Source organism: Triturus cristatus, chromosome 6 (assembly GCF_964204655.1).
Source record: "Triturus cristatus chromosome 6, aTriCri1.1, whole genome shotgun sequence".
In the NCBI taxonomy this organism is placed as follows: Eukaryota; Metazoa; Chordata; class Amphibia; order Caudata; family Salamandridae; genus Triturus; species Triturus cristatus.
In genome coordinates, this window is record NC_140589.1 from 402987061 (window position 1) to 403011088 (window position 24028).

Sequence of the window (24028 nt, forward strand, 5' to 3'; positions counted from 1 at the left end):
AGTTTTTTGGACGAGGCTGTTAGTGTCACCTGTCCTGCCTGGTATTGCTAGTACTGAATTATACGTGCTTCAGCTCATCAAAGAATTGCTAGTACTGTCACAGTATCACAGTACAGGTTTAGTATACTTGTAGTGAAGTACTGCTGCAGTTTCATTAACTGTGTAGATCCACTTGTAGAAAATGCCAGTACTCTCATTTAAAAGCAGATAATATGGCTCATGGTGCTAGAGCTCATTCTCCAGGAACTGGCATGTGACCTAAAACGTTTCAACCTCAGGCATTCGTTATGCCTAGACTAATACATTGAGTACCACAGATTGGCTAATACTTACACAGGTTCTATATACTGCGATTAAAACCACAAGTAACAAGCACTTTAACTAGTAAAGGTGGAACAGCTTTAAGAAATCTGACCAACAGTGTGAGAGGTGAGGGTGTCAATCTCCCAAAGCACCCTCTTGAGTAAATCACGCAGAGACAAAGACAAATTTCTTAAACTGTTCTTTTATCAACCTTGGGTAGCATGAGATGAGCTCAAAACGTAAGGTCCACATAAAGAGTAAGATCGATAGCCACAAAAAGTAAAAAAAAAAACATCAGTAAAGTAGAAACTGAGAAAAATAGCTTTATGTAATTTAGAAAAGTTAATAGAAACCTGTGTGATCCTATGGGGAATTATAAAAATGTTGCTGTTTTTTTTTTTAAGAGAGAAGGGGGAAAAAGTGGGCTAAATATTGAGAGCATAGGACTTGAAGGTTTGACCTGGTGATCCAGCGGGTTGCCAACCTCAGGTACTCAACTACCATATACTCACCTGGGCCCATAAACACACACACACACACACACATTCACAATGGCTAGTAGATACCGCGGGGGTCAATTTGTTATACTAATACCTGTAAGATTAATTTATCTAATAATTTCTTACCAAACCTTTCTGACCAAATGTACTTTCCTCTGGTCAATAGACCTTATAGTTAACTTTGTAGGTAAAAATTTGACATAGAATAAAACCTTATTTAAATGACCACAGACTCAGGAGAGTTTTAAATGTTTATCTAGTTAATTCATGTGACCAAGAACCAAAATACAATTAGAACACCGTTTTCTCCAAGGAAGGAAATAACATTTTAAATAGAATAATCGTTAAACAAAGTTATTACGATGACAGAACCTGGAGAGGGAGAAAACCGAGAGAGCAGTACAATGACATACTACACAGAATTATAGTTACCTAGAATGGTGCGAAAACCAACCCCTTGGCCAAGGAACTGGAATGGGTACCCTGGGACAGATCAGGTGACAAAGACTCAGAACAGGATTCAGGGACAGGATAGATGACCTCTCCTAGATACAACGCCTGCGTCACACCCCTCTCTGACACTTTCTTCCTCTTCGATTCTTCCACGATCTTCTTCTATTATGTGCCTCCTCGGTTCTTCCGCAATGTTCCTCTAATAGAATGGCTCAAAATTCTAAGTCTGGAAATGGTTTTTGTGCCACCCCTAAATGTTTCAAATTTATGAAACTCCTAACTCTGATTGGACAGAAAAAGGGGAGATGATCATCACACCATGCTAAGTTTAATATTTTTCCTTAAGCTCATTGTTCTGTGTTCCCGCCCCTTAATTTACTTTCCCATGCTTTATTTCCCTCCCAAGTTCACATTTTTATCGATCAAAATTATACATTTTAATATTTTCTTCATTTATCAGTCATGAAGACAATTCTGTTCCCAGGACATGTAGAGGTCGTGGCCTTGGATGAATTTCACATTTATTTGTCATGGTCCCTGGCGGGTTACAAGTGCGCATGTGCGGAGGCCACATGGGGTATAAACATTGGTCATCGGTCAACCTTTGAGGTAAAAAATACGAACTAATAAAGAAGTCATAAAGAGACATATTAAATTCAAAATAGAATGATTTCACTGTATACCACCTATCTCTACTCTAACCCATTTTACTTATATAAATCTTTCGCATTAGCATTTTGCATGGTTTAGTTTCAGCAAAGGCATGCGCATTAGCATGTAAGTTCCAAGCGGCCATCTTGAAAGCGATTGCGCAGCTACAAAGATTTCCCTCCAAAGCATAGGTACGTCATTACTACGTAGATGTAGTTGACGCATGCGCAGTAAAGATTCCTGCGTTAGCAACCATTTTTAGTCACTCTCGGGTTTCTTGTTAGTATGACGCATATGCAAGCTTCCCCTAAGCTTAAATGTATTAATTTTTGATGTATTATTAGTATTTACAAACACAATTATTACGGTATTACGAGTTATCTGAGAAGATTGCATCCGACCAAGTCTCTTTTATTTGAGTCCTTGCTCCATCAATCCCCTCTCTGATGGCATTTTATGCCATCACTAATTTCCCATCACCTAATCGGATGCCAACTTTAGCACATTTCAATTCCCTCTTCAACCTTTTCATTTCCTTCCTTTTCATTTCTGTACTGTAAGCCCTTCATTCTTTTATATGGATTTCCTTTCATTTCTTCAAGTTGTATTTCCTCATACTTTCTTTTCTTTCCATTTTCATTCACTTCATACCTTTTTCTTTTCTTACAACATTTGAGCCATATCTTTATTGCTAAGACTAATAATGTTATTTCCCAGATTGGTAATATTATTTGACCTAGTATACTCTTACCTATGTTAGAAAACCAGCTCCCTAGGGTAGCAATACTATTTGGTAATTTTTTCCATACACTGTCAACTTCCAGTGGTTTCAAATCTTTCTTCAGTTTTGTGATATTTCTAATATCTCCTCCAATTTCAACACTTTTGTCTGGGATGTATGTGCAACAATGTTGCGCTTTCAGCATTTTACAGACTCCACCCTCTTTTGCCAATAATATATCAAGAGTCAGTCGATTTTGCAAAACCATAGATTTAATTGCTACCATTTCTGTGTTGATCATCAAAAATCCTCCATAAGTGTCAGTAGATAACCGATCCACTACTGTAGATAGCTGACAAATTGTTAGTGAATTCAGAATTACTCCCACTTCAGGTATCAATGCACTAAATATATCACCTACTATTTCAAAAAAACGAGCTCTTTTTATACGTGTTAGTTCTTTTGCGTCTTTATTGCTTCCCATGATTCTTTTCACATGGTACACCTTTGGGAATACTATTCCAAAATAGCAACTCCCGTACCAATGATCAGGCAGTCTGAAATAGGCTTTATTGCCACAAACGTAATAAACTCCAGGAGATACTGGATCTGTTCCACCTTTTAGTCCCAATCCCCCAATAACTAAGAAATTATGTTCACATTCACTGGAACCAATAAATGCATTGTTGTATTCAGTCTTTAATCTATGGAGGCAGATCTTCACTTTCTTTTCAAAGTCCAAGGACATAGCAGCATGAGTCTTGTCAGTTTTATAAATTTCATCTTTCTCAGCCCATTGAGGTATCTGAGGTTTTGGTTCAGAAGCCCTTCTTTGGAAGTCCTCTCTCCTCTGCTCAACTAAATTCAAAAATATATTTTCTTCTTTGTGTTATTTACATGTTAAATTCTGCTTGTGTGCTTCAGCTATATCTATTGTTTTCATAGTTAGAAAATATTCTCCCATAAACTGTGCGTCCTTAGTACTAAGAACTGGGTTCATGCTCTTTCGCATGGGAACCTCGGAAAAAATCACATCTACATTAGAATAATAATATTGTAACCTTCCTGTTCTCTAAAACAAACTTGCTAAAATACTACAAGAAATACCATAGGTTAATGGAATATGGTGATATGTTACACCTTCTGCTACTGATGCAGGTAATTTCATACACACATAACAATCACTAACTCCCATAGTATCCACGTATTGCAATAATTACTTTTTAAATACATTTCAAGCAGTGTCATTATTTGTCACAGTGTGGTGTACACCTAACTCCTCTGGTGCTCCTAAATCTACTCTGTCTCTTTTAGTCTTGGACTCATCTGGTGCTTCTAATGCTACTCTATCTCCTTTAATGTTAGCTACACTTAATGCTTATTTGTGTTATTCTTTTCCTTTTAACCATCAAATAAGGGATGGCTACTGTTAGTACTAACCAAATTATAAGTACTAAAAATATACTGCATATGCATATTCTACAACATCTTTGTACACAATTTTGTTTTGGTTTTCCAGCAGCCCTATCATCAGCCATTTTGGGCTAAGAAGATTTCTCTTCTTTACTTTCGAATTATTTGTGACATTTAATTTCTTGGGGAATTTTCAGGTTGGTCTCACTTCTTTGACAATCTGTTCTGCATTTATTTCTTCATCACTTTCTTCATTTAAATCTAGATTCTCGAATTATTCAAGAATTACATAGGTCCATTCAGGACCCTTGAACTCATTGTTCAGTATTTTTAATCTTTGACTTCTTTGTTTAGGCTTATCAATAGATGTCCCAGACTGACTAGAAATTTGGTTTACCTGGTCTAGTTCTTCATTAATTGTCTTGAAATGATACTTTAACCTTTTCACATCACCTGGCCAGTTATCACCTTTTCTGACCCTTTTTGCTTGCACTGCTCTGTCAATGTCTTCTAGAGCTCTTTTATGTTCATTAAGTTGTGGCACAATTTGGTTATTTTCGTTTTCAGAATCCCTTTCTGTCTGACCTTGTCCAGGGCTTATTTCTGTAACGTAATTTTGTGCCTGGATGCGTTCTTCTTCTCTGGTCTGACCCTGTTCAGGTTTTATTTTGGTTTTCTTTTCTTCTTCTACCTGAACTTGTTTTTCTTTTCCTAACTGGTCCTGCTCAGGTCTTACTGCACTTTGGTTTTCTGCAGCCTGAACGTGTTCTTCTAGAACTATCTGTCCCTCTTCAGACTCATGAATGGTTTCATTCACTTCTGTCTGAGTAGATTGTTCTCTCCTTGTCTGATCCTGCTCAGGTTTTCCAACAGCTGTATTTTAACTTTCCTGTGCTCGTTCTTCTATACCTATCTGGTCTGGTCTCTCTAACCGGATTTGAGTTCTAGTTCTCACATTTTCTTCAGGTATGTCAACTACTGGTATCCAGTCATCCTGACTTATGCTTGGTTGTTCTTGATCAGCTACTTCAGGATCTGTTATTCGAAGTCCTTCAGCCGCACAACCTTCTGCAGCCTCAACTGCTTGAGTCAGTTTGGGGTCCTTCCTCGTCAGGTGCTGGTACTCTTAGTGTGGCTTGCATGAATCCAATTAGGCAAGCCTGCACACTGCACTGCTGTTGTTGTAACCAATATAACCCGATGTGGTTTTTCCCACCTAGGTGCTAGGCATGACACTCGAGTGTGATTCTTCACCAACACCCAGTCACCGGTATTTAGATTATGTTCTTGATCCGGCTGCCTGGCAACTGCGTCCTCTCCAACCTGGTGAGAGATAGAATGCACTAGGTCAGCCAGTTCTTTGCAATAGTCTTAATACCGAATCATCAGTTATATTCAACAGTTTGTGTCCTGGTATACATGCCTGCCTCGTTGCTCTTCCCATGAGTATTTCATGGGGACTCAATCCTTTATTCTTGTCAGGAATACTTCTGAGTCCCATCAGAACAAGAGGTAAAGCATCAGGCCACTCCAGTGGGGTGGATCCACATACATTTGCCAGTCTTGTGTTTATAGTCCCATTTATTTGTTCTACCACTCCAGAAGCCTCTGGGCGATATGCACAGTGCAGTTTTTGTTCAATTTTAAATGCTTCACAGATTAGTCGAATTATTTCATTATTAAAATGAGACTCTCTATCTGATTCCAAAGTTACTGGAAAACCGAACCGTGGAATCAGTTCAATCAACAATAGTTTGGCAACTGTTATACTTTCATTTCTTCTAGTAGGGTATGCCTCCACCCACCGTGCGAATAAACAAACTATGACGAGTATGTACTTCAAACCTCTGCAAGGTGGTAATTGAATAAAGTCTATTTGTAGCCTTATAAATGGGCCATCTGCCTTTCCAATTGTTCCCATACAGACCACTGTTTTCCTGCCTGGATTAATTTGTCGACAGGTTAAGCATCTCTGGCATAGACTCTTTGCTACATTCCTGAACTTCGGATTAAACCAATCCTGCCTAAAGAGTCTGTTCATGGCATCCCTGCCTGTCTAAATGGGTGTCTCCGTGATACATCCTAGCCTATTGTGAAAGCATACAGTCTGGCATTACTGGCCTGCCATCTAGGTAAATCCATACACCATCTTCTGACCTCTGTTGGCACCCTACTTTCACCCATTCTTCTTTTTCTCTCATTTCTACCTCATCTTGCAGTTGTCTTACTTCTTCCCATGTTTCCAATCCTGAGAGTAGCTTAAGTTGGCAGCTATTTTCACTTGTTTCGATTTTCTTGTTTACCGCCAATTTATTTCGGGCACAGTATTGGGCAACCCGAACAGAATACCTATTACCGGCTGACACATAGTCATCTCCTGACTGATGTGAGGCACACTTGACTATTGACACTTCTTTTGGCAATTGTATTGCTTCAAGCAGTTCTTTTACAAAATTTCCATTTTTAATTTGGGATCCTGAAGAAGTCAGGAAATCCCTCTGCATCCAAAGCTGGCCAAAATCATACACAACCCCGTAACCATACTGGCTATCAGTAAAAATGGTTACTTTCCAGTTTTTCCCAATTTTGCAAGCTTTAATCAAAGCTATCAATTCAGCTACTTGTGCAGATTTGACTCCTGGTAAATAGGATGCTTCGACTATTCCATCTAATGTACACACAGCGTAAGCAGCACTTAGTCCTCCCTCTTCATGGCGCATACACAGCCGTCTACAAATAGCTCATGTTCAGCATTCTTCAAAGGTTCTTCCTGTATGTCTGGACAGGGTGTGGTGCAAAGTTCAGTCACATCCAAACAGTCGTGCTCGACTTCATCTCTCACCTCTTCTCCATATACATCTAGTAATAAGGTGGCAGGGTTAACCACAGTACACCTGAATATTGTCACATTTTCAGCTCCTAATATGATTCTTTCATACTTAGTCATCCGACTAGGAGTGAGATACTGAGTTCAAGTTCTTGTTAAAAGACTCTCAACTGAATGTGGAACATGCACCTTTACCAGATGTCCCATCACAATTGATTCGCTTTGTTCCAGACTCATGCAGGTTACAGCTACTGCTTTTAAACAACCTGGTAAAGCGGAGGCTACAGGGTCCAAAGTAGCAGAGAAGTATGACACTGGACGTCGCATCAAACCATGTCTCTGGGTTAAGACTGAAAGTGCACAACTATTTCTTTCACAACAAAACAGTGCAAATTCTTTAGAGTAATCTGGCATACCTAAAGCTGGAGCTTCACACAAACACTTCCGTAATTTCACAAATGCTCCCATGCTTTCGTCATCCCATTCTACAGGATCCTTTGCTCGCTTCTTTGTCATTTGTATTAGGGTTTGGCTAGCAGGGAAAACCCCACAGTATCCTACAACTCCAAGGAACATTTTTATTTCTCTCTGGGTTTTCAGCAATTTCATTTGTCTTATTATTTCTATTCTTTCAGGGGTCACTTTCCTTACTTCGGTCTATTTAATGTCCTAGATATCTAACCCCTGGTCTGCAAAACTGCTATTTTTCAGGGGACACTTTATGTCCACCATCAGCCAAATGATTCAACAAGGCAATTGAATCAGTAGCACAGTCATCTCTTGTTTTAGACGCGACTAGCAAGTCGTCAATATACTGTACCAATACTAACTTTCTGGACAACACTAAGGTTTCTAGGCACTTTTTCAATATCTGATTGAACATTTAAGGACTTTGAGTGTACCTTTGAGGAATGCGATTCCATACTAAATTACGGTCCTCAAACTTAAATGAGAAAAGATATTGGCTGTCTGGGTGTAATGGAATGGAGAAAAAGTCATGGCATAGATCGATCACAGTAAACTATCCAGCCTTCCATGGTATCTGGTACAGAATCACTGCTGGGTTGGGCACTACAGGGCAACAAAGTACAACAATTTTGTTAATCTTTCTTAGATCTTGAACTATTCTATATTTCCCGCTAGGTTTCTTAATGCCAATTATAGGTGAATTACAGGGACTACTCATTATTTCCTTTAGAATGCCTTGTTCAATCATTCGATCAATTTCTGCTGCAACACCAGCTTTAACTTCGGGACTCATTTTATATTGTCGAGTATTTGGGAAAACTGCACCTCAATTCACAGTTACTTTTACTGGGTCTACATTTGCCATTAGCCCTACTTCTTTTCCTGTAAAATCCCACCCATCTGGATTTACTGTCATTTTGACCTCATCTGGTAAATCGTCTTTTGTCATCATGGAATACATCTCGTCTACCTCTGTGCCTTGCTTAGCTAACATGATTTTGTAGACTCCGTCTTCATCTGGGGTTTCGATTGCAACACCATGTGCAAAATATTGTGCAATTTATTTTGCACAGTAGATCTCTTCCTAATAAATTTACAGGACTGGAGTCACACACCACGAATTTGTGCATTTACCTCAAATTGCCAATGCGTACCTCCATGGGTTCTGTAATAGGGGTTCTAATCTTTTTTTGGTTACTCCCACTGCTTGGATCGTTTTTCCCGAGAGGGGTAGGTTTGGAATGTCTGCTGTTCTCACAGTAGAACGGGTAGCACGAGTGTCCAACAAAAAGGTAATATCTTTTCCTTCTACTTTACCATCAACATATGGACCTGACTGATCTACCGGTAAGGATGCGTCAAGTCTGCACTCCTTTCCCCCCTCAGGCACCATCATTGGTTGCTGTCATCGAAATAAGTGTCCTGTAAAAGAAATTGCGATGTTACTGAATTTTTCTTACCACTTCCTCCTTGAAATCTGGTTACCGCACTGTACTTGGCCTGGTTCACAAAATTTGACATAGGGGCAGGTGGCAACTGACTCTGTAGATTTACAACCTGCTGCGGTTGACTCATTATCACCTCATTCTGCGTCTGTGGATTGAAATTTTGATTTGGACCATTATTATTCTGAATATTTTTACACTTGTTTTTCCAATGCCCCAATTTTCCGCACCCATGACAAGGATATTTCTTCTTTGCTTCCTCTCTACTCATTCGTCCTATTTGTTTTCCCCCATTATTTTCATTTTGGCCTTGCCCCTTTTCTTGATTTCCTGACTGACTGTTTAGTTGGAGTTCCTGCTGTTCCTCTAATTTTACTGGGGCCCACATCACCTTTTCTTCTAATTTCTTTCGTTTATTGTCAATCTCATCTCCGCAGAACTTTGCGTATTTGAGAATATCGTCTATGGGTCTCGCTTGCTAACACATGTGCTAATGAATCATGTCTCTAATTTCTGGTTTCTATCCTTTCACAAATCGATACACAAAATGTCCCATATCTTTATCTCCAATGTTCTCAAAACCACTGTACTGTTTAAATACCTGCAGGAAGCGTTCTTAATAAGTATGTACGGACTAATTTCTATCCTGGGTCGTTCGGTCTATTTTTACCCAATCTGTTTCTTTTAGAGGAATTTTAGCTTTCAAGAAAGTGATCACCTGGTGATATTTCTTCATTACCTCTTCTGAAGGGGCTCCTGTTTTCGCATCTCTCTGGTAATTATCACTAGGCCAATCAACAGTAATTTTACATTCTGTTCATAAATCAGCAGGTACCACCATGTCAAGTAAGCCATCCAAATCTTTTAACAATACTTTAGAAACCTTCACAAATCTTTCAACTTGCCGATACCACTGAACTGGCTTTTCTCTTAACTTCGGGAAATCATTTGTAAATGATAAAATATCCTGTCTGGTCCATGGAACATGTACATATTCTCCTCCTGGTATTTCTCTCATAGGACATAATCTTTCTACCTTTCCTGTGTCTTTCAACAAAAATTCAGAAGTGGTTTGATTGGCATGTACTTCTTCATTTTTTCACATCCATCTAGCTTTCCATTTGTCTAGGTCACCCCATTTTTGTAAAATGGTCATTAATTCTTTAACCTGTAATTTTCTTCCAGACACCTTCATATTTTCCAGGTTCTTATCACTGAATTCAGCTCTGTATGGTTTCTGTAATACCTTGGATTTGCCTAATTCAAATCCCATTTCAGAAGCTAGGTCTGACAATTTCTAATGGAATATTTTAGTTTTTCTAGTGATACTTCTGCAAATGAACAGTAACTCTTCTTCAATGTAAGTATTTAGCCTGTCTAGTCCCACGTTCCCAGCTATCATTTCTTCCAATTCCACTTTCAATTTGTAAATATCTAGAATTTTCATTGGCTGTTTTGGCTTGTCTAATACCTGTGCCCATCTTTCTATTTTTACATTGGGATACTATTGTGGCTCTCCTGACTCCTGTAGATGTTTCTATTTGTACTTCCTTTGAACAACTAGGTGTAAGTCTTCTCGGGTTTCATTTATCTGTCCTCTTATCGGTAAATCCATTAATGATATCACCAAATCACATTCACTGCCTTGATCATCAATTATTATATTCTCTTTTCTGTCTTTTCTGGGTTCAATTGTAGGTGTGGACATGACTGGTGGTTTGTGAGTGATTGTCTCATTTCCATATAATGGAACCACTGGACTTATAGTCACTGGTATAGTTAGCACTTCAGGGTGGGTACTCAATTGGGTTATTTTCTGTATTAATTCTTCTCTATTCTTGTTTATTGCCTCTCTTTCTTTTTCCTGAAGTACCCTTCCGTTCGTTGGGTCATGTATAACTTGGGGAACTAATGGTGTTCCCAAAACCGGATCACTAGGAGTAGTTCTACTTAGTCCTTCTTGGAAAGGTGGAGGGTTTTTCATTAAAATGTCCTCCAAAAAAATCATCTTCCGATTCTCCGCTACCTGTCATCGTTAAATGTTTGGTCTTCTCTGTGCACTTGCCTCCTGACTGTTCCTCAGCCATTAGTACAGGATATGTTCGGATATTTTTGAATATGTTCGAATGTTTTCCCTCAGCCACCATTGCTTGTCTCCTTTGTTTCATCTGATTATCTTGTGATTTGCGCGGTAATGTAGGATAAAAACCCTCTAAAGCTTCTGCTACTTCTGGATCTATCGTGCTCAAATGCTTCATTCTCCCATTCCTCTAAAGCTTCATATTGGGTTAATCTTGGTCGGGGCTCTAATTCATTCATTCTTAATCTCAGGTTATGTAGAATTCTCCCATTAAACGTTCCATGTTCTGGGAAAGCTAGCACTCCATAACTTTTTGTATATTCTATCCAATTTTCCAACCATACACAAGTATGATAGCTTCTTCCCATCATCATGTATGATGCTGGCGTTTTCGGAGGAGGGATAAGAATTCCCTCTCTAGTCTTAACGTGTTTATCCTTTTTAAAATAATGTTTAATTTTCTGCATAAATGTCATCTTTCTTTTTTCTCCGTATATTTTAGGTGTCAATCCTTTTATATATTGTTCTCTGGCAAACCCCAAATAACTTCTGTCTGGGCAATTCCCTATTAATGTTGGATAATGTCTCCACATGCAAAGCCCACTGTCAAATATTATTGTAGCTTCTATTTTACTAGCCAATCAAAGGCTTATTTTTACTCTAATATTTGACCGATATCAGTGCAGCTTCTATTCTTTCGACCAATCAAATTCTGTTCCATGCTATGCGCTTAGCCAATACTAGTGCGGCTTTTCTGTGACGTCAGTATCACTCCTTACTACTGACCCCTCCTTTACAATTTCGCGTCATTCACACACCCGCTGTTCCAACCAATCCCAGCACGGCTCTCTGTGATGTCAGTGCAGCACCTGCAGCAGACACCTCCTTTACAAGGTAACACAAATAGCTTATTTTTTCTTTCAATTTACATACAAAATTCATTAAATGACAACATAGAAACATTTGCTACTCTGTTTGCGTCGCTAAAATCAGAAAGTAGATTGCATTTTCTGTGAGTAAAACCTTTCCGCTTACTCTTCACACACTATGAGTAAAAACTCTTCCGTTTACTCTTCACTCAAGCGTCGATGAACCTGCTACTCCTTCGGGATTACTCTTTCTAGGTGCTATAAGACCAAAGTTTCACTTTGCTATCAATCACTCTCACTTTTATACAAATTAATCCCTAAATCAGCACTGTCAACCTTGCATATCTTTACAGTGCTATCTTTAGCAAACGAGTAACCTCACTGCAGTGTGGTTTCTATTTACCTCCCACTATTCAATATTCCAAGGAATTTCCAGACAACATAAAACAAAATACAAAACGGGTTTGTTAATACATAATCAATAATTCAAAATTTTCACCTAACTAGTTAATAAAAAAAACATAGCTCTGCTACCAGAAAACCTGATTCAGCAGGTTACCAACCTCAGGTACTCAACTACCATATACTCATCTGGGCCCATAAAAAAAAACACACACACACCACACACACCCCGCCCACACCCCACCCACACTCACACACACACCACACACACACACACACCCCACCCCCCCGGGTCAAATTGTTGTACTAATACATGTAAGATGAATTTATCTAATCATTTCTTACCAAACCTTTCTGACCAAATGCACTTTCCTCTGGTCAATTGACCTTTTAGTTAACTTTGTAGGTAACAATTTGACATAGAATAAAACCTTCTTTAAATAACCACAGACTCAGGAGAGTTTTAAATGTTTATCTAGTTAATTCATGTGAGCCAAGAACCAAAATACAATTAGAACACAGTTTTCTCCAAGGAAGGAAATAACATTTTAAATAGAATAATCGTTAAACAAAGTTATTACAATGACATAATACACAGAATTATAGTTACCTAGAATGGTGCTAAAATCAACCCCTTGGCCAAGGAGCTGGAATGGGTCCCCTGGGACAGATCAGGTGACAAAGGCTAAGAACAGGATTCAGGGACAGGATAGATGACCTCTTCTAGATACGACGCCTGCGTCGCACCCCTCTCTGACACTATCTTCCTCCTCGATTCTTCTGCGATCTTCTTCTGTTATGTGCCTCCTCGGTTCTTTCGCCATGTTCTTCTAATTGAATGGCTCAAAATTCTAAGTCTGGAAATGGTTCTTCTTCAGCATTTATTCAATTCTCGGAGAGCATCTCAGTCTCTCAGCGTTCTGGTCTCGCTGCGGTCTGTGATCTGTGATCTAAACTGACTAACTAAACTACCTCAATTATACCTTTCTAATGGCATGTACCACCCCTAAATATTTCAAGTTTATGAAACTCCTAACTCTGATTGGACAGAAAAAGGGATGATGATCATCACACCATGCTAAGTTTAATATTTTTCTTTAAGCTCATTGTTCTGTGTTCCCGCCCCTTAATTTACTTTCCCATGCTTTATTTCCCACCCGAGTTCACATTTTTATCGATCAAAATTATACATTTTAATAATTTCTTCATTCATCAGTCATGAAGACAATTCCGTTCCCAGGACATGTAGAGGTCGTGGCCTTGGATGAGTTTCAAATTCATTTGTCATGGTCCCTGGCGGGTTACAAGTGCGCATGTGCGGAGGCCACGTGGGGTATGGACATTGGTTATCCTTTGAGGCCCAAAATATGAACTAATAAAGAAATCAGAAAGAGACATATTAAATAATTCAAAATAGAATGATTTCACTGTATACCACCTATCTGTACTGTAATCCCTTTTACTTTATATAAATCTTTCGCATTAGCATTTTATTACATTTGCATGGTATAGTTTCAGCAAAGGCATGCGCATTAGCATGTAAGTTCCAAGCGGCCATCTTGAAAGCGATTGCGCAGCTGCAAAGATTTCCCTCTAAAGCATAGGCACGTCATTACTACGTAGATGTAGTTGACGCATGCGCAGTAAAGATTCCTGCGTTAGCAGCCATTGTTAGTCACTCTCTGGTTACTTGTTAGTATGACACATAGGCAAGCTTCCACTATGCTTAAATGTACAAATTTTTGATGTATTATTAGTATTTACAAACACAATTATTAAGGTATTACGAGTTATCTGAGAAGATTGCATCCGAGCAAGTCTCTTTTATACGAGTGCTTGCTCCATCACTGGTGAACTAAATTAGGTTGGGATGTAGTCATTCTTAACATGTTTGGAATTAATCAGCTTTAAATTATTTATTTGCTGAGGCCTTCACAAGGATAAATACAGTGGTGAAAAGGTTGCAGTAAAAAAGGCTGAGAAAGAACAAAAAAGCTCCAAGTGTAAGAAGATGCCCCTTGACTTCTTGTACTGAATACAAGGTTATCAGATATGCTATGGTTTTCTAGATCATTTCTTCTTTCGCAGAAAATAAATAATCATAACAAAAAGAAATGAATTAATTTTTCCAACACTGCTTGACTTAATTTAGGAAGGGAGACAAGTAAGCAATCCTTGGGTTGCAGCTACCACCAGCCACAGTCTTTTCAGTTGTGATCGAGGGGCATACTTCCTCCAGACTGCCTAGTTTGGGAGATTAATGAAGGATCTCCCCACAGTTCCTGGGTAGTCTCAGATCTGCAATTCAAGGGGCCCCTCAAGAAAAGTTCACAAAAATTGTGCTAAAAAGGGAAAATGGCACAAAGAGTCAAGGACATCCATCTTTAAGTGCTAGTTCTAGAAAGATGTTGACAGACAGTGTGATGTCCAAATCTTGAGCGATTTGGTTTGAGGTAAAGAAGCACTTTAAATTTCTTCCGAAGTCAAATATGGCAAAAATATGTTTCTGGGTAGGACCTGCTTTGTTTTTTGGTGCCTTCCCTTTGTACATCAAAGGACAGGTTTGAGTTGGGTGGTTCAAAACAAGGCCCCAACCTATTGGTCTTTGACACAAAATTTTGCTTTACACTGTCTTACATCAACAGTCCTACCATTTGGGGCTTACGTGCACAATAATATACATTTGAGTGGTGTTATTGAGCGTAGTCTCAGGTAAGGGATTGTGCATATTCTTTGTGTATGGTTAAGAAACTACCACTAACCAAACCAATTTCTGGTTTGGAAGTTTCATAAAAAGTTAGACAGATCATTACATTTCCAAGTATTTACCATCAGGGATATATTCAATTATTTGTGTTTCTTGTGGAGAAGTGAAAGGATGTGCTGAGATGTTAATCTAAAGCCGGTAGAATAAACCAATTTTTCTCCAGCAGGTGAATTTATCAATTTAACTGGATCCTTTTTCATAAATGTTACACAGGTGTGTGGAATTTGTGCTTCTTTGAACTGGTTAACTTGGAGCTTCTATTCTTCAAGGCAAAAAAAATATTCTTTATTGGCGTCTTCAGAGTGAAAGGTCTCTATTGTTTTGGATAAAAGTGTTGAGTTGCAACACAACTATTGGAGAACTATCTGTGATAACACAGGGTTAGAATGGAGTGGTCCGAGGCAGAAAGAGATTGTTTGAAAAAGAAAGCCTTGGGTACTGAGTGTATTATTTTCAGTGCAGACCGACAATCATCTATGATGAATTGCTAGTGCTTTAATGGCTGTGGTGTAAAAGAATGTAGGTGGCTGGTGTTTTGTGACACTAATTTAATGTATTTCTCCTTTTCAGGTTGGGTGGTCGCAGTCTTTGATCTGGAAAGCAAACCAGTGGATAATGATCCACATGTTTCATTGCCGTATGATCCTGACTTACCACTTGTGGTGGTTGTGCTTTTGTAATTGGGAACAACTTATCCATCATATCCCGATTTCCTACTTATTGGTATTCCTCTTTGGTCTGAGCCTTCTTACTTTCGTATTAAATCCATATTGGACACACAAAAAAACTCTGCAGCTCTTAACGCCTGTTGACTGGAACTTTGAAAGATCGTCTGACCATGACAAGCATTCGGTAGAAGAAAATAATGAAGGTATTAAAAAGAAGACATCGTAGAGCCAAACTTTCTACAACATATATTTTACTTGCCTCAAATTTAGAAGATCGCTGTGGTCTGATGGCTTACTGCTGCTATGCAACAGAACTGATTGAAGCTGAAACCCAACAAACCTACTGCACAGTTAAATAAGTCTTTGAAGGTCTTGAATGCACTCTCTTGAACACCAGAATGCATTTACAATATAACATTAGCATACATACCCAATTTGTAAGAGCACAGTGTTTTGTTACCTCAGTATACTATCACAGTTTTGGGATTTGCTCTAATTCTTCAAACATACTTTGATGGGACGGATCTGGCCTATCAAAGCAAAGGTCATTGCATACTCTATAATCTATAAAGTGGATATACACTATCGCTCACCAGAACTCATTTGACTAACAGTGCGCATTTAGTAAAAGTACCCAGTTTATGAGAACCCAGTGTTTTATGGTCTTTAGATGTACAGATGTTGTTTCAATTGCTCTAGTTCTGCTCACATACCTCTTACCTATTACCACATTTTAACAAGATGTGACTAAAGGTCTTGTGTATCAAAGAGTTTTACCAATTCTGTGTCTATGGGAGAATGTTCGTGCAAAGGGGCTTAAATGTTCTAAATCATCTCCCTCCATGCATCACTTGCTTTTGTGCCAAATATATGACTGTTACAGGTGCATAATAAAACTACTTACAAGGTGTAGCAATTTAGCAGTCCCTGACTTATAGAACCCATGCCATTCCTACTGTACTGCTTTTAAAGCCATGTTCTAATAGACATTCTATGTTGGAGCTCTTTAGATATGTTGAGAAAGGGAGCTGTCAAGCTAAAAGAAGTTGAAGTCAAGTTACTCACATTGTGAGCAATGATGGGTGTGCTTTAGAGTTCCATTAAAAACCTTGGAGATTGTTTGTTTTTATTTGCATGTAACTGTAGAAAAAGTGCCACATTCAGAAGCTAAAGTTTGTGACTTCCTTCAGGGGCAGTGTTAGACACTTTGCTGAGACCACAAGACTCAGCCAACAACGATTTTTACAACAAATGCTTTCCCCAGTATTAGAACTGATGCATGACCTGAAACAGTCTCCTTTCCATAAGAGTGACAGAAATCTAATGTGATTCGGTTAGTTGGTCACGTTTCTGTTTTTGCCCTTCTTATATCGTGTGTAGTGGTATTCATAGAATGCCCTGCGTATCACTTGCAGCTCATCAGATCTTCACATTGAGCCACTATGATAACCACAGTACTGAGTTAACTCAGCCAGCCATTAATCTGCTTTGCTGTTTCTCGGAGGCTGCATTCACTATCCAGCTTAAAATTAATGAGCACTTCTCTCTTAGAGTAACGCCACATTACTGGTGCAAATAAAAATGCCTTTAAAAAGTAAGTTGCTGCTACTGGGTGAGATATCCATTTCATCTTACTGTCCTCCAGCCTTATTCTCTGCTTCTTTCTCTTCCGCTAACCTTGCATTGCCTCCAACAGCAACGATACCGAGCTCTTGTCCAGCATCTTCAACTCCTTCGAGGCCATGCTGCCTGCAGGCTGCACCTTCTTAGCTCTCAGAAAGACATCTGCAAGGAAACTGTCAGCCCACCCATCACAACAAGGATCAGAAGGGGGTATTTCCTCAATGCAAGTCCTTTTGCAATGGGGTGGAGGGCTCAGAAGAAAAAGTCAGAAGGGGAATTGAGAGTTTGTAAACAAATCGAGGCAGAGTGAAGTCTGCATCCAAGAGACAAGGGTGTCTAGACATTGCCATTAAAGAGTCCTGCACTTTATTTTAAGCTGCATTATGATACTAATATATTTTTAACTGTCCCGTATTTAGTTGTTAGTTAATTATCCAAGCGGCATCATTTTGTAGGACTGCCCATTTTTCTCAGGCTAGTTTGGAGATCACAGTTATTTCTTATCATAGATCAAGCAGGATTGCCTTTAGGAACAAAACACTTCAATAGAATACAAAATATGATGTTTTTAAATCTATAACAATGCTGAAAATAGCACACTTCAGGCTACTGAATGCAGGGGACTACTAGCAACTGTCCATCATCTTTCCCAGGGAGCATTTGAGGCTTAACATTTGAAAATCAACTCACTGATCTTCCAATTTAAAATGTACAAATTGTCCACATTTATGTGTGTGCAACATGTCGCACTTCTTTGCAGCAGTAGTTGGTTGCATTGTGTTAACATTTGTATAGCACGTTCTACCCCTGTGTCGGATTCTGAAGCATTTACCTACACTGATGGGAAGCTGCAATGTGTAGAGTGTGTGGTTGGAAATATGGTGGTTTTGTTTTGAGCCTATGTTGGAAGTATTTTTACGTTCTGTGCAGCGACTGTTGAGGCGTGGTTATGTTATAGGTTGAGAGTATGTGAGATAGAGACTCCCAAATTATAATTGTAATAAGAACTAAAACATATTTATTCGTAGTACACTTTCCAAAAGAAAATCGAGGCATTCTTCTCAAATGTGTAGTTTTATGATAGTGCTACAATTGCCCAGAAACATCCATTCAAAGTATATTCAGACTCCATTGATGTTTTTCACCATTATGGATGCAAAGATTTTTAATTTTATGAAAATATGAACAGTACTGAATGTTGTTAGATGTATTTTTATTTGTAAGAAAGCAAATATGTAAGTATGTGGAGCAAGAGTGATATTATGGTGAGAGCAGCACGTTTTAAAAAAAAAACACCTTTACTATTTTTAGATTCTGCCAATAATCCTTCATTTTAGGGATTCTAATGTGCTATTTCCATACCTTTAGGTGCATTTGATGTGCTATAAAGACCATTAAAATATAAGATTTTTATATAAAAGGCAATCCTTTTCAGTACTGCTCCCACCTAGACCACCCACCCCTGCCTCTACACCCAATTGCCAGCTAAGATTTCCCTGTTTCTCAGCTATTTGTTTTTTAAATTGTGGGATCGTGAGGAGAGGGTACTCGAATTCTATTTTAGAAAAATCCTCTATTCTCTAACACAGAAATTCTGACTGTCGCAGCAATATAGTGGAAGGGAGGGCTGTACACACTCAGATGGATGGATGGAATGTATGAACCTGGGGCGTGGACTTGCCGAACCTGGGGCATGGACTGGGCCATGAACCTGGGGCAAGGACAGGCATGTGACCCTGAAAGCTAGGGATTGCTGTCTGCAATGAGACGACCAGGTGACATGAAAATGATTTGCTTGTGCCTTCTCTTCGTTTTCTTGGTGACAAGGGCCCTAACATAGAATCATCTCTACCTTGTTGCATTGTACATGGGAAATGTGATAAATTGTTCTGTTCGGGACCAAATAATATGATAACTTGCATGAGTAGCTTCTAAATGTGTTCTCATAGGGCACGCTCACAACATGCAGTAACAATTGAACACTCAATATAAACATTTTTTAAATTCACTCTATATTTTACAACCGATTCCACAAATAGCTGCACATGGGTGTCTGCACAACGGTTAGGTGCACAGCTCTGTAACCAAGACTGGCTTGTGCCATTTTTTGTGAGACTGGGTCATGTCATTGGCCATGAGATGGATCCCGCCATAGGTCATGAACCAGGGTTGTCCCATCTATTGTGAGCAAAAATCCTGATTCTCTGTTCTTGTTCATAAACAACCCCACAGAAATGTCATGCAGCTCAGCAACAAAGTCTTACAAAAGACCAAGACCCGTACAGAGTGCAGGCTAGAAAAATTTACTCGCCCACTCACTATGGTGAGTCAGATTTTATCAGATCGAGCTATATTTAGAACCCGCTCGCCTGTTCTGGCGAGTGGACAAATAACAGGTGTTCTGTTCAGTTAGAAAGTGAAGGAGCAATAAAGATGGCTTTAAATCTTATTTTTATCTTCTCACATTTACTCTGTGTTCAGAGACAAATGTCATTTCACAATTACGTTTCCTTCACTGACTGCAAAGTTCCAGGATTTTGTAAAGTGAAGTGTCTGACGTGCTGTGCGAAGTGTGAAATGAATGGGCCTTTCCTAACACACATTTAAATAGCTAATAAGTCATCTGAAAAAAACCAGTTCAAAATATATTTCAATAGTTACGAAAGTCATTTTTTTGTACTTCTGTGTCATGAAAAAAATATTTTAATAGGATAAAAAACAAATCAGATCTCTTTCCTTGCTGATGTGCAAATGATATGTGTGTTTTCTGAAACTCAATTTTCACAGATTATTGTTAATACACTATATAGTTTTATCAGTAAAGCTGCATGGTAGTGGAAAGGATTTGGGGCATTCCTTGGAAATTTACTGTATGTAAATGACAGTGCGCTTCTTCATCATGCATTACTAATAGATTTATTAAAAGTGAGATTTAAAACATGAACTGAGAAACACTCCTGCCCCTGCCCTTATGGCAATGCTATTAGTAAACTGACAGGCAAGTCAGGGGTCATGTGTACCTTATATGTGGGGTAGATTCTTATAACATGTGGAGCAAGCGTTCAGTCTATTGAATCAAACAAAAGAGGTTTTTTATACAGCAGAAATGCTGAACTCACATATTGGAAAGTGCACTCGTATGTGAGAATGAAGAAAAAGGCAGCTCAAATATATTTGCCAATGATCACACAATTTTGAGACCAGTTTAGAGATCAAGTACATTACAGTTAGGTCGAGTAAGTTATTCAAGTTACTCGACCTGCAGGTCTAGTAAAATGTTTATGATTTTTCAATGCCTGAGAGTGTATACAGGTTGTTTCAGAAATTGTGGGAAGAAGAATATCTTTTTGTGGGGTGTCCAACAGAGAAAACTACCTTTCTGCTCTGCAAACAGACGGTAAATGTCCTCAAATTGTATTACCTGGAGAGGCTTTATAGAAACCGTTCATCAGAATTCACAGACAACTTCCCATTGAAGTCTGAACTTCGTTCTGCTAAGGTGGCATCATGGAAGCAGTCCCTTCTATCACAGTAAAAGCTCTTTCTTTGTCAGATGCAAGAATCTGAGGCTGTAATAGGAACATCTTTCAAAATTAGCTAGCAAGTAGCAGAACATGAAACTCAATTTACAGAGGCAGAACTAATTAGGAAAGATTTCCTTTTGGCAGTAGAATTGTATTTGTCAACTATTCTAATAATCTATCAATAAGAAGGAAATAGGTGTGTTACACCTGTCTGATTCCACATGCACACATAAAATTGAGGCTGTAAGTGACAATGTTCAAAAGTAGGTCATCCACACAGTAAAAGTGATGTCTTGCTACAACACTGTTGTTAATGAATCAAAGGATGAAGGTGATATGGCTCAATTAATGGTTGAGGTGAAATATTTAGAACAAGCAAATATTCTTAATGAACTGCTCCTCTGTCTTTTACCACTGCACTGTTACCCAAAAGGAGAAGATGTATTGAACATCATGTACGTTTTCTTCCAGCCGCATCACCTTACATTTAACAATCTTTCAAGTATGATTACATATAGATCCCCTCCATTATAAACCACGAGGAAGGCTCTTTATCTTTGCTAAGAAACCAGCGTTCATGATCTTCTTTCATAGATTGTCAGTGTATCATCCATCAATCAGCTTTGTGCAAAAGTAAAACAAGGCAACTAAATGATGTTGTGGTGAAAGCTGTTAGATTTATTCATGCTAAATCACTCAACCATAGACTATTTAACATCACATAATGCTGCGTGATACAGAAACAGAATTTGCAATTTGGCTATTGCTGCAAACCAATGTAAGGCGGATAAGCAACGGGAAACTTCTTACTTTGCTTCCTGACACTGAACAGATCTTAATCACTCGAGGACAATCCTACCCTGCAGTGAATGATGTGAAATGTCTAGCCATGCTTCATTTTATTTGTGACATTCTGAATTCTACAATTTGGTACAAAGAAGACAACTTCGGTGGTCAGAGATGAGATTCTTTCGAAAGGAAACTCATACTCTTTAGAGAACGACTAGAAGATGGTGATTTGAGACACTTTCCCACACTGCAGGCTTTAACTCAGACAGTTTAAAAAGCATATGAAATATTGTGAAGCCTAAGCCTGTGGGCATTTCTGAAGGAATTATTGAGGCCATCAGGGGTGTTTTTTTTTCTGTTAAGAGTTCACATCCGGTTCTTCTGACTCATTGAAAATCTTTGTGGTCAGTGCATGGAGTTTTAAAGCTCTCAGCATTATTGCTTTGAAAAGGGCACAAGCTGAGATGAAACTTATTGACCTGTAACACAACTCTGATCTTGTAGACTCTCTTGGGTAGGTAACCAATAGAATTCTCGCAAATTGTGGCCTCCGAAAAATTCCCTCTGCTTTTTATATTGGCACAGAAAGCATTTATGTTTGGTTCAATGTATGTCAGTGTTCATTTTACACAATAAGTGTTCTTTCCTTCTCTTTGCCTTTGTATTTGATATGCCTCATTCCGCAAGTACATTCAGAGCAGAGTAACACTCCTTATGCAACAACCCTAGATCGGGAGGATTGCACTCCAATTCTACATCTTGGAGAACACTCAGCTTGTTTCCTGTCTCCTCCTTATAATGTATTCCAGTGTGTTAAGAAACTTGTTATGCTTCAGCTGCTTTCCTTTTTTGTTTTTTTAAAATATTATTAGATGTTTTGCTAACAGATCAATTAAGTTCCTAATCAGTATCCTAATGTATTATGATAATAAAATACTTTTTTTTAAAGTGCTGGGTTGATTAAACTTTCAAAGCTTAAAATGTTTTTGAAGGGTGGTACCAACTATTAATAGAGCTTGTCATCCTTAGATCAATGTGTGTGATTTGTACTTCAAAAGGCACCTTTTTCTATGAATTAATCAAAATTTTCTTTGGGGTGGGAGGACACTTGTACCATTGTAGTTGCAATGCAACCATATCCACATTTTTATTTTTGAAAATGCAGCTTTTTGTAGTCATTTGTAAAAAGTGTGTTAAAGATGTAAGCAGCCGAATCCCAACTTTTGTTGTCTCTGCATCCCATACATAGTGTCTCCCCTTCTTGCAAAATGTATCCCCCATACTCCCTTCAAGTAGCTCTTCCCACCCGGCACACATTAATACCACTCACTGTAATGTAATGGCCATTTACAGAGCGCACTGTTACTCCTGGGAGTGTCCTGGTGCTAAGCAACACAGGTGTGGACTTTCTAAGAGACCTGATTATACTCTTGATTGAAAAGCCAAGTTTTCAATTTCTTCTGGAACTGTGAGGTGGCAGACATTTTCTGTGACACCAGAGGGCGTTTGTTCCAATTTAAGGGACCTAAGAAAAAGAAGGACCTGCCTCCTGACATGGATCGCCGAATCCTAGGTACTTGGCCAAAAAAAGGTTGGCATGTCGCAGGCGTCTGGCTGGGACATAAAAGCAAATCCTTGCTGTGAGATAGCCTGCACCAGACTGATGGTGGGCCCTATGTACAAGCAAAAAGGCCTTAAAAAGGATCCTCTTCCTTAAGGGAAGCCAGTGCAATTCCCTTAGATGTGGAGAAACGTGTTCTCAAAGACATGCCAAGGAACGACTGGGCTGCTGCGTTTTGAACCACCTGCAGCTTACTAATCATTTAGTCAGAAAGGCCCAGGTACAGAGCATTACTGTAATCTAGCATAGATGTTATCAAAGCCTGGACTACCTGTTTCCTGCTGAAAAAGAGATGGAGTGAAGAAACGTTCGTAACATACGCAGCAGACCAAAACAAGTTACTACCACTGCATTGACCTGAGGTAGAAAAGAAATCTCTCCATCAAACTTAATACCTAAATTCTTGCTAGCCTTATGTAGTGGATGGGAGGTATCCACCGGCCAAAAGGATTGCCCGGGTTCTCGTGCCATTGTAGCAAAAAAGAGTATTTACGTCTATTCAGCAAAACTTATACAGTCATATCCAGACTGTATATTTTGGATCCTGAAAAAATGTTTGCAAGTACCCATGCCCTAGTGCTTCCTTCATCAGGACAGGACTACATTTAACACAAACAAAATGCATCAGATTAGTTAAGGGATGTACGTTCCTGTCCTTTCAGTTGGGTTATAATAACCATAGTTCATTATTTGTTTATGTAAGAAAATGGTTCATTTTGGGAGGATGTGAGTCCAAAATCTTATCCAGTCCAAAACTCAAATTCAATAAATAAACCTGGGCTCAATCCCCGGCCGCTGTAGCACAGAGAAAACAGGCATAACGAAAGGAAAAGTGTGTAAAGTATTTAGCAGTATTAAATCAATTGAAAAGTAAAAGCACAACACAATAAATAGCACGCAATCC

General features: G+C 38.8%; 1 protein-coding gene across 1 annotated transcript in view; it reads left to right on the forward strand.

Annotated features, from left to right (window-relative positions):
* Nucleotides 1–22451, forward strand: part of CLN8 (CLN8 transmembrane ER and ERGIC protein) — a 183305-nt gene extending 160854 nt beyond the window's left edge. Inside the window, exon 3 of the mRNA XM_085610809.1 lies at nt 15470–22451. Coding sequence (XP_085466935.1) covers nt 15470–15793 — 324 coding nt within the window. The 3' untranslated portion in view covers nt 15794–22451. The remainder of the gene's footprint in view (nt 1–15469) is intronic.
* Nucleotides 22452–24028: the final 1577 nt, after the last annotated feature.